At 46.4% G+C, this 12,400-nt stretch overlaps 1 protein-coding gene across 1 annotated transcript in view; it reads right to left on the reverse strand.

The window, feature by feature from the left end:
- Positions 1 to 3,394: 3,394 nt before the first annotated feature.
- The window catches only part of LOC144482179 (NACHT, LRR and PYD domains-containing protein 3-like), an 82,026-nt gene continuing 73,020 nt past the window's right edge, over positions 3,395 to 12,400 (reverse strand). The window contains 2 exon segments of the mRNA XM_078201385.1: positions 3,395 to 3,485; positions 5,347 to 5,514. Of these exon segments, the coding sequence (XP_078057511.1) occupies positions 3,395 to 3,485; positions 5,347 to 5,514 (259 nt within the window).

The following is a 12,400-nucleotide window of genomic DNA, read 5'->3' on the forward strand; positions in this document are numbered from 1 at the left end:
GTTGTCTCACAGTTTGGCATGGCTCCTGCTCTACGTCTCAGATCGCGTTCCAACCGACTCCAGAACAGCTTCTTCCCAGCTGCCGTCAGACTTTTGAATGGACCTATCTTGCATTGTGATACCCGAACTATGACTGTAACACTACATTTTGCACTCTCTCCTTTCCTTCTCTATGAATGTTATGTTCTGCCTGTCTAGCGCGCAAGAAACAATATTTGACACTGTATGTCAATACATGTGACAATAATAAATCAAATCAAAAGATAAATCATCAATTAAAATCCCAGCAGATGAGAAAGCGACTGGAAGCTGCATCTGAATCTCCTGTTGTTCGGTCAACCATGACAGACCAATCTGAGACATTGACGTGTAATAAATGACTTTATCAGCTGAGTTGTATTTGTTTACCTCAAGGTCTTTGCCACATTTAGAAATTAAAATAATTTGTGCCACCAAAACCAGGGATGTACTGCTGAAGCTTTATAAGGCTCTGGTTAGACTACCGTTGGAGTATTCAGAGCAAATTTGGGCCTGGATTAAAGAAAGAATGTACCGGCCCTGGAGAAAGTCCAGAAGAGGTTCGCAAGAATGATCCCGGGAATGAAAAGCTGGATGTTGGAGGAGCATTTGACGACTCTGGGTCTGTACTCGGAGTTTAGAAAGATGAGGGGGTCCTCATTGAAACTTACAGAATACAGAAAGGCCTGGATAGAGTGGACATGAGGAAGATGCTTCCATTTGTATGAGAGACTATGATTGGAGGGCAAACCCTCAGAATAAAATGACGTTCGTTTTGCACCGAAATGAGGAGGACTTTGTTCAGCCAGAGGTTCGTGAATCTGTGGAGTTCATTGTCATAGACGGCTGTGCATGGCCAGTTCATTGAGTGTATTTAAGACAAAGACAGATATGTTCTTGATTGGTAAGGGGATCAAATGTTATGGGGAAAAGACGGGAGAATGGGGTTGATAAACTTATCAGCCATGATTAAATGGTGTAGACTCAATGAACAGAATACCTTAAATTCTGCACCTGTATCTTATGGTCTTTTCAGTTTCACACTCACTGTTAGCTACAGTATTTACACTATTCCCCCACTCTTTATTAGCTTCAGTGTACGCTTTAGTTTCAGCATTCCAATGGTTCCCAATTAGAATTTGACGAATTAACCAACTAGCATTTAATTGCCAATAACTACAGTTATACAGATGATAAAATCTGACTTCATGCATCTATCCTGAGATCTTTGGGATAATCCAAAATAAATCAGACATTCAGAAACTAAATAAAGCTAAGTTGAGTGTGCAGGGACCCAGTGAAATTGTGAATTCTAGCTTTCTTTGCGATCGCTCTGCTCCTGCTCAGTGAGATGTAAGGAACAAGGAGAGAGGAAACTACATTTCCGAGGCTCCGATCCTGTGCAATGCTGCGCTAGTGTTCTTTTTTGCCCTCGTTCTAGGGATGTCGGTTTCATTTTTGTCCAACTTAAATTTAATTTGGTTACAGGGCGCTGAGAATTCATTAACCGTTGTAGTGCATGGGTGTGTTGCTTGTTGTAGTTTGTGATGTGTGTTTCTGTGGGTGCATGGCTGTATGTTGTGTGTCTTTAAGAGAGGTTCTGTGTTTCTCTCTCTGTAAGTCTCTCTGTGTGTCAGAGTAAGAATGTGCAAGGACTGGGTGTGTGTGTTTGTGAGTGTGTGGGTGTCAGTTTGGGCCTGTGTGTCTGGAAATAGGTGCAGATGTGTTATTTTGGGCGAGGAAATTCAGTGCGCAGCACAGTTTACACACTCCCATTCTGAATGGGATTAGTGTCTAATAACTGCACCAAATGTAGACATTGCAGTCTGAGATCATCCCCAACTACAATATCCAGACAAGATTCCCCCCTAAGGAAATGAGGGAACAGAGTTTATGTACAAAGTGTGGCGATAAAAGGGTTAATGCAACACCCGGGGTTCCTGTTGCAAGCTTCAATCCCTGTCAATATTGTTCAATATTCAGACTGCAGTAACCGGTTCCCAGATGCAGACATGGGAGTTACTGAACTTGTCTGAGGCTCACAAAGAACGGCGCCTGCAGTAGTTGTGAGCCGCCAGCAGATGGTGGCATTGTGGTCACTTTAATCACCAGATCATAGAAATCCTACAGTACAGAAGAGGCCATTCGGCCCATCGAGTCTGCACCGACAACAATCCTACCCAGGCCCTACCCCCATATCCCTACATATTTTACCCGCTAATCCCTCTAATCTACGCAGCCCAGGACACTAAGGGGCAATTTTAGCATGGCCAATCAACCTAACCCGCACATGTTTGGACTGGGGGAGGAAACCGGAGCACCCGGAAGAAACCCACGCAGACCCGAGGAGAATGTGCAAACTCCACACAGACAGTGACCCAAGCCGGGAATCGAACCCAGTTCCTTGGAGCTGTGAAGCAGCAATGCTAACCACTGTGCTACCGTGCCGTCAGATAGTGAAAGGGGTTTTGAGGAGAGGCTGGTGGAGTCTTTAATTCATTCACAGAGACAGAGAGGAAACTCTGACAAGATTGACCAAACTACTCTCTGCTGGATACTGTCAGAGTCGCACACACTGTTCTCTCTCTGGAGATTGATCTTTGCTTCTCCCTTTTGAAAGGATGGTGAAGACTCTGTTGCTGAGAACACAGTAAGAAGTTTAACAACACCAGGTTAAAGTCCAACAGGTTTATTTGGTAGCAAAAGCCACACACGCTTTCGGAGCTCCAAGCCCCTTCTTCAGGTGCGTGGGAATTCTGTTCACAAACAGGGCATATAAAGACACAGACTCAATTTACATGAATAGTGGTTGGAATGCGAATACTTACAGCTAATCAAGTCTTTAAGATGCAAACAACGTGAGTGGAGAGAACATCAAGACAGGCTAAATCGATGTGTATTGTCTCCAGTCAAGACAGCCAGTTGAACTCTGCAGTCTGAGTCTTCATATGCCCTGTTTGCAAACATAATTCCCACTCACCTGAAGAAGGGGCTTGGAGCTCCGAAAGCCTGTGTGGCTTTTGCTACTAAATAAACCTGTTGGACATTACCCTAGTGTTGTTAAACTTCTTACTGTGTTTACCCCTGTCCAACGCTGGCATCTCCACATGCTGAGAACACTGACAACACATTGCTGCTTAAACAATGGTTTGCAGCAATCTTTCCTTCAATGTGCAGACTAAAACTACAACAGTTTTCCAGCTGGGCATCTCAACCAAACCAGGTAAGCAGGGAAATTACTACCTCGCTGGAGGGGCTGATGCAATAGGGAGGGAGAGGGGCAGGAATGAAGGGTTTGGAAGGGGCTGTCGAAGATCTTCACAATTCAGGATTTCACTGTAACCGGTGGAGCAGCAATGTTCATAGATTGAAATGTTCACACGAACACTGTCAGTCCCGGTCTGGATCCCCGCAGCGACTCCAGCTGCGGGAGAGCTCCATTTGGACTGAACTGATTGTCCACCAGCCTGAAACACATTAAAGATGAAACAGGAAATAAACAGATTGAACAACAGAGTAAATAACTGGACACTGGAGTTAATGGGACAAATCTTCTGGTTGCTGGATCACCAGAGACCAGACACACAACTGAAGATGAGCATCGGGACCTTGTGGATGTCCTGACGCACTGATCTACCTGGGAATTGTCCCAGAGGTATTAACTTCTATTGGCGAATTCCCCTGCTGCAGTTAGAGTCAGATACTTAGGACAGATCCACAAAATTAACCTGGATAGTTACTCAGGTAATGTCAGACAGCTCACCACCTGGGCTAATACCTGAATAGAACAACCGAGTCCCCCAATCACGTCCCACTGATCCCCATACTACACCTCCCAGAATCTGACGAGAGTCACTCCCCCCAACTCATCCGTACGTCCCCTCCAGCCTGGCGTCCTCCCATGAGCCCTTAAACTAATCTGACTAACACTTCCAACTTGGCCTCATCCTGACCCAACCTCTCTTCACCTCACATAGAAACATAGAAGATAGGAGCAGGAGGCGGCCATTTGGCCCTTCGAACCTGCTCTTCCATTCATCACAATCATGGCTGATTGCTCAACTCAATAGCCTAATCCTGCATTCTCCCCATAACCTTTGATCCCATTCACCCCAAGTGCTATATCCAGCCGCCTCTTGAATACATTCTTGACGAAGCCTCTGACTTAAACTCATTACCCCAGAACCAAACCACCCCACTACCCTCTTCAAAGCTATTAACCAACCCCAGCCCCCACCACACAACCACGTCTGACTAGATCTCCAACAACATGACCAACTCCCAGCCACCATCCAAACTCCCGATTAACCCTCCCACCCAACACAATACAACTCGTCCATTCCCAAGACACCCAGAACTAATCCTCCAACCTCTCCCCAGCTCCCTGACTCACCATTGACCCAGCTACAAACTAACCCATTCACTCCCCCAATCAAGTAACTCTTATGGAGCTCCCCGGGGTCACTGTGCTGTGAATAGGGTGTGTGCTCTCTCTTCCCCGACTCTACTCTGCTCTGATGGAGTTCCCCGGGGTCACTGTGCTGTAAATAGGATTTGTGCTCTCTCTTCCCTTACTCTAGTCTGCTCTGATGGAGGTCCCTGGGTTCACTGTGCTGTAAACAGGATTTGTGCTCTCCCTTCCCCAACTCTGCTGTGATGGAGCTCCGCGGGGTCACTGTGCTGTAAATAGGGTGTGTGCTCTCTCTTCCCCGACTCTACTCTGCTCTGATGGAAGTCCCTGGGGTCACTGTGCTGTAAATCGGGTGTGTGCTCTCTCTCCCCCGACTCTACTCTGATGGAGTTCTTTGGAGTCACTGTGCTGTAAATAGGGAATGTGCTGTCTCTCTCTCTCGACTCTACTGTGATGGAGCTCCCCGGGGTCACGGTGCTGTAAATAGGGTGTGTGCTGTCTCTTCCCCGACTCTAATATGCTGTGATGGAGCTTCCTGGAGTCACTGTGCTGTAAATGGGGTGTGTGCTCTCTGTTCCCCGACTCTACTCTGATGGAGTTCTTTGGAGTCACTGTGCTGTAAATAGGGGGTGTGCTCTCTCTCTCTTGACTCTACTGTGATGGAGCTCCCCGGGGTCACTGTGCTGTAAATAGGCTGTGTGTTGTCTCTTCCCAGACTCTTGTCTGCTCTGATGGAGCTCCCAGGGTCGCAGTACCGAAGGTCCTGGGAGAAATATGCAGCAGTTTCAGGCTGGGGAATTTTCACACATAGCGGCAATCTGCTTACCATTGCTGCTGCTTGGAAGATTCAGGCCCATTTATATTTTAAATCCATTTCTATTTTAATTGATGCGCTAAAAATTAACATAAACACTCACGAGATCCACTCCAGAGTCCTGCAGGTCAGTATGAGGCGGCGGAGAGCAGGGACAGATTGATCTGTGAAGGAGTTTGATTTCAGGTTCAGAAACCTCAGTGACTGGTTTGTACAGAGAGCGGAGGCGAGATCCTCAGCACAAGAATCTGTGAGAGCGTTCTTATACAGACTGGAGATCAGAGAGAGAAATAACAGGAATCAGGCTCAATCCCCAGTGTTTTACATAATACTGTTAATAACAATAATAATGTATTGTATCAGACACTCCCGAAACACAACTTGCATTTCTGTAGAATGAGGAAATACTCAATGCTGAAAATGAAATATAAATAATCTGGAAATGCTCAGCAGGTTAGCTAAATACATGTGAAGAGAGAAACAGGGGTAATGTTTGATTTTCCATTGGAACTGGGAACGGGCAGTGAATTGACAGGTTTGAAGTGACAGCGGTGGGTGGCTGGCGAAGAAACAAAGAAAGGACAAACTGGAATTACAGGAGTGATTAAATGATAAAAGTGTTGATGGGACAGGACCATAATCACAGGATCCCCATGTCCTTACTCGGAGTGGCTCGGGAGGGATGGTCAATGGTTTCGGAATGTAGTGTGTGGTGAGGTTGGAGATAATGGCTGGGATTTTACCAGAAGCTCTGAAGTCCCAACATGGGGATTGGAAATGGGTGGTGTGTCCATGTGGGCAAGGTAGGCAGAATTATGAAGGTGATATTGTCAGTGGCGAACAATTAACGGCTGGCAGGCAAGAGGAGCTACCCACTCAGGCTGCCTGGGCAGGGGGCAGTCCCGGTTCAGCCAATGCTGACACCATGTCCAGCTTTTGTCGCGAAATTAAGGACTTCCTACAGAAACTCAACACACATGGAGAAGTTGAACCAGGAGCACTCCTCGTCACAATGGATGTCTCAGCTCTCTACACCAGCATCCCCCACAATGATGGCATTGCTGCAACGGCCTCAGTACTCAACGCCGGCAACTGCCAGTTTCCAGATGCAATTTTACAACTCATTAGCTTCATCCTGGACAACAATGTCTTCACCTTCAACAACCAGTTCTTCATCCAGACTTACGGAACAGCCATGGGGACCAAATTCACACCTCAATATGCCAACATATTCATGCACAGGTTCGAACAAGACTTCTTCACCGCACAGGACCTTCAACCGATGCTATACACTAGATACATCGATGACATTTTCTTCCTTTGGACTCATGGTGAACAATCACTGAAACAACTATATGATGACATCAACGAGTTCCATCCCACCAACAGACTCGCCATGGACTACTCTCCGGAATCGGTTGCATTCTTGGACACACGCATCTCCATTAAGGGCGGTCACCTCAGCACCTCACTGTACCGCAAGCCCACGGATAACCTCATGATGCTCCACTTCTCCAGCGTCCACCCTAAACACGTTAAAGAAGCCATCACCTATGGACAAGCCCTCCGTATATATATAGGATCTGCTTGGATGAGGAGGATCGCAACAGACACCTCCAGACGCTGAAAGATGCCCTCATAAGAACAGGATATGGTGCTCGACTCATCGATCCACAGTTCCGACGCGCCACAGCGAAAAACTGCACCGATCTGCTCAGAAGACAAACATGGGACAAGGTGGACAGAGTACCCTTCATCGTCCAGTACTTCCCCGGAGGGGAGAAGCTATGGCATCTCCTCCGGAGCCTTCGACATGTCATTGATGAAGACGAACATCTCGGCAAGGCCATCCCCACACCCCTTCTTCTTGCCTTCAAACAACCGCACAACCTCAAACAGACCATTGTCCGCAGCAAACTACCCAGCCTTCAGGAGAACAGTGACCACGCCACCACAAAACCCTGCCACAGCAAGACGTGCCGGATCATCGGCACAGATGCCATCATCTCACACTGGAACACCATCTACCAGGTACACGGTACCTACTCTTGCAACTCGGCCAACGATGTCTCCCTGATACGCTGCAGGAAAGGATGTCCCGAGGCATGGTATATTGGGGAAACCATGCAGACACTGCGACCACGGATGAATGAACACCGCTCGACAATCACCAGGCAAGTCCGTTCTCTTCCTGTGGGGGAGCACTTCAGCGGTCATGGGCATTCAGCCTCTGATCTTCGGGTACGCAGTCTCCAAGGCGGCCTTCATGACTCACGACAGCGCAGAGTCACTGAGCAGAAACTGATAGCCAAGTTTCGCACACATGAGGACGGCCTAAACCGGGATCTTGGGTTCCTGTCACACTATCAGTAACCCCCACAGCTTGCGTCCTAGACTTGCAGAATTTCACTAGCTCTCCTGTCTGGAGACAATACACATCTCTTTAACCTGTGCTGAATGCTCCCTCCACTCACATTGTCTGTATCTTTAAGACCCCCGGTTGGCTGTAGAGATTCGCATTCTAATCAGTATTCTGTAACTTGATGTTGTGTCTCTGTGCCCTGTTTGAGAGCAGATATCCATTCAATTTGACGAAGGAGCAGCGCTCCGAAAGCTAATGGCATTTGCTACCAAATAAACCTGTTGGACTTTAACCTGGTGTTGTTAAAACTCTTACCATCTCCAAAGGCAGCCAGTAGGACTTTCAAACACAGCAGCTCTGGAGAGAGCAGCGAGGGAGCTCTGCTTACTGAATGAAGGACTGAAATGTCAGAAAGCAGAGCAAGGGTTGCTCCCCAATCATAATTCCTCCCTGGAGGGGCTCCTCTCGGCTGCTTGGGCTCGGAGGGAGGTCCTGTTCCCTCATGATGGAAGGAGAAGATTATCCCATCGGTACAAGCCAGTCTGGATGGAGATTGCTGGGAGGTGAGCAGGTTTGAGATACGTGGTTACAGAGTGGAAAAGGATCAATGTCCTGATGTGTTCTGACACACATCCACCCTGGGTGAACATATCTACCCAGACACTGGCAATGACTGTCAGTGACATATCTGTTAGGCTGGCACCAGCATAGCTAGAGCCGGGTTGACCAACATATTCACTGGGCAAACACACGTCAATGTTTTTCTCACTCAAGGGGCCGATGAGTAAATTTCAGAATGATAAAGTTTGGCACAGTAGAAATCTCAAGTAAAAACTAAACTGATATGAAAAAAACAACTTGCTGAGCACAATAATGAGTAATAAATAAAGATGATTATTAGAGTTTAATCCTCATCAATCACAAATTGTTTATCTCCCACATTTGCTGCAGATTGGCTCAAAAACATATCAGCTGCAAACATGGGAAAGGAACGGCCTGTGATTGGAGGAGCAGCTCCATGCAGATTCTTCCATTCAAACTGAACTGTGTGACTGAGATTCTGGAAACTCGCTCCGGGGGCCGCATTGAGGTGCTTCGAGGGTCACATTCGCCCCTTGGTCCACACGTTGGACAACCATGGGCTAGTGCATGTGTTTGATGAGTGAGTAACAATTTATGTGTTTGGAAAGAGAGCAAACATCATCAGGGAATGAGTGAAGAAGAGTGGAGACATCCAGGTCTTGCCATCCTCACGTCAATGGAAGATGAAGTGCTGGATCAGGAAGGCCTGGCGGCAGAGTGGGTAATTACTGCAGATGAGATGGGTTGAGTGGGTGACCTAATGAATGGGCACAGGAGAGCGTCTGGTGAGGACAAAACATAGACCTTGTTTATCCATCACAGGTCACAGAGAGCAGTCTGAAGGACGTATTGGGATAAGAACAAAAAAAGTAGGAGCAGCAGGAGGTCATTCAGCCCCTCGAGCATACTCCATCACAGCTGATCTAATTGTAGTCTCAACTCTTTTCCCTGTCGGTCCCCCGTAACCCTTGATTCGCTTCTCATTCCAAAATCATTCTTAACTCAGCCTTGAATATATTCAATGACCCTGCCGCCACTAGTCTCCAGGGAAGATAATTCCACTGACCAGTGACCATCTAAAAAATGAATTTCTCCTCATCTCAGTCTTAAGGGACTGACAATTACATTTTGAAATCTGTCCCCTTGTCCTGGTCTCTCTGACAATAACAGCCTCTCAACAACCACCCTGTCTCATCCCCTCAATGCGGTCACCTTTTAATCTTCTGAACTTTCATAGATATTGCTCCAATCTGCTCAAAGTTTCCTCGTAAAATAAACCTCTCCATCCCAGGAATCAGCAGAGTGAACTTTCTCTGTCCTGGTTCTAATACAATTCCATCCTTTTTAAAGTAAAGAGCTCAACACTATGCACATTACTCCAGTTGTGATCTAATGAAGGCCGTGTAAAACTGCAGCAAAACCTTCCTACTCTTCCCTTCCATTCCTATTGCAACAAGAATGTTAGGAAACAGGAGCAGGAGTCATCCATTCTGTGCTTCAAATCCACTCCATCATTCAATGTGACCATGGCTGATCCTCTGCTTCAACACCATTTCCAGCATTATCCCTGCATTCCATGATTCACCAGCATTCTAATGGAAAACAAATACCCCTAATCTCAGCCTAAATAACTGCCCCTTATTCTCAGGCTCTGTCCCAGGTTTCAGACCCTCCAGCAAGGGGAAAAATCGTTTCTGCATCTGGCCTAATGAACCCCGTAAAATGGTGTAGGTTTGAATAAGTTCAGCTATCATTCTCCGAAAAGCCTGAGAATAAAGTGTTTTTGTTCCTCATAGGACAACCATCTGTCCCTGGACCTATTTTAGTGAACCTTCTTTACATGCCAAGTACATCTTTGCTTTGGTCAGGAGACCAAAACTGTACACAATACTCCAGGTTGGTGTCAGCAAGGCTGCATATAATTGCAGGAAGACATCTTTTTCCTCCACTCAAATCCTCTTAGAATAATGGCTAACATACCATGTGTTATCTTAACTGCTCTCATCTTCGCTTTCAGTGCCTCATGAACAAGGACATCAAAATATCTTGAAGTTGTCTTAATTTCTGTTTTTCCTACAAAATTGGATAACCTCACATTTGCTCACCTTGGAGCAAACCCTTGGCCGCTCCCTGAGCCTCTCCACATCCCCTTGAAACATCTTTGCATCCTCCTCATAATTCAGATTTCCACCTAGTTTTCTAGTATTCGCAAATTTGGAAATAATATATTTGACCTCCACATCCATATCACTGATATAGATTCTGAATAGCTGAGACCCAAACACTGATCCCTGCCGTACTCCAATAGTTAGAGGCTGTCAACCCAAAATAACCCATTTATTCCAACTCCTTGTTTCTGTCCACTAACCAGTTCTCAATCCATGCTGGTATATTACACACAATCACATGTGCTCCAATTTTCTCTAATAACCTCTTGTGTGAATCATGCAACTATAGAATCCCTAGTGTTGGAGGTCATCATTCGGCCCATCGAGACACTCTGACGGAGAATCTTACCAAGGTCCGCTCCCCACAACATCATAAATTTACTCGGGCTAATCCACCTCATCGACACATCTTGGGAAAATAAGGACAATTTTACCATGGCCAATCCATCTACCATGCATATCTTTGGAGTGTGGGAGGAAACCGGAGCACCCAGAGGAAACACACGCAGACACGGGGAGAATGTAGAAACTCCACACAGTCACCCAAGGCAGGAATTGAACCCGGGCCCCTGTCTGTGGTGCAACAATGCTAACCACTGTGTCACCGTGCCAGCCTTTCATAAATCCATGTTGGCCCTGTCTAATCGTGCCATTAATTTTGAAGTGTTCTGTTATTACCTCCTTTATTATAGATTATTATAGGATTATCCATACTATCAATATCAGACTAATAGATCTGCCATTGCCCGGTTTCCCGTACCCAACATGTTTACGCTGTTAATCCCCCAAACCTACACATCGTGGACACTAACAGGCAATTTAGCATGGCCAATCCACCTAACCTGCACATTGTTTTGGACTGTGGGAGGAAACAGGAGCAAATGGAGGAAACCCACACAGACAAGGGGAGAACATGAAAACTCCACAGACAGTGGCCCAAGGCTGGAATGGATCCGTGTCCCTGATGATGTGAGGCAGCGGTGCCAACCCCGGTGCCACATCTTCGCTTAATCTCATACAGCCTTTGAATTAACAACGGCTGGAACACTTCTGCTGCCGTTTTTCAAATGAAAGGAATGTATCTTTGCTGGAAACGCTGCACATTTGCACATCACCATGTCTAAAACAGCTTGTTTTGTGTTTGGCACTGGAACGTGCTTCTCCAAGAAATTGCTTGAATACATTCTGTGAACTAATCTTCTTTTCAACTTTTGACAATCTGAGCGATTTATACAGTAAGTGGAAGAACCCATAGGAGCACTGACCTACAGAGGGATCTGTGTGTACAAGTCGACAGATCCCTGAAAGCGGCAACAGAGGTGGAAGAGGTGGTCAAGAAGGCAGACAGCATGCTTGTCTTCATCGACCGGGGCATTGAGTATAAAAGTTGGGAAGTTACGTTACAGCTGTATGAAACTTTAGTCGGCCACACTTCAATATTGCTTGCAGTTCTGTTCGCCACACTGCCAGAAGGATGTGGATGCTTTGGAGAGGGTGCAAAGAACGTTTATAAGAATGTTGCCAAGTCAAGGAAGGTTAAGTTATGAGGAGAGTGTATAAGCACGGATTGTTTTCACGACAAAAAGGGAGGCTGAGGGGTGAGGTATGCACATTATGAGAGGCATCAATATTTCGTCAGGGTAGTCAGAGACTTTTCTCCACGGTGGAATGGTCAACTACAAGAGGGCACAGGATGAAGGTGAGAGGAATAAAGTTGGGAGGGAGGTGTGTGGGGAAAATTTTCACAGAGAGGCTGGTGGATACCTGGAAGGCATTGCCAATGGATGTGGCAGAGGCAGGCATGTTGCCAGGGTCGAATGTGCATCTTGATAGACACATGAACAAGAGACAAACAGGAATAGCAACCACGTATGGGCACTACGTTCTGGACCTGAATAAGGATTAGGAGTCGCCACAGGCTTGGTGGGCTGAAGGGCCTGTTATTGTGCTGTATGATTCTTTGTTCTTCTTCCTATATGAAGATTAAAATCACCGTGATTATTGCAGTATGCTTTTACAAGACACCATTATGTTTCCTATACAGT

This window comes from Mustelus asterias (genome assembly GCF_964213995.1).
Source record: "Mustelus asterias chromosome 26 unlocalized genomic scaffold, sMusAst1.hap1.1 SUPER_26_unloc_9, whole genome shotgun sequence".
Lineage (NCBI taxonomy): Eukaryota > Metazoa > Chordata > Chondrichthyes > Carcharhiniformes > Triakidae > Mustelus > Mustelus asterias.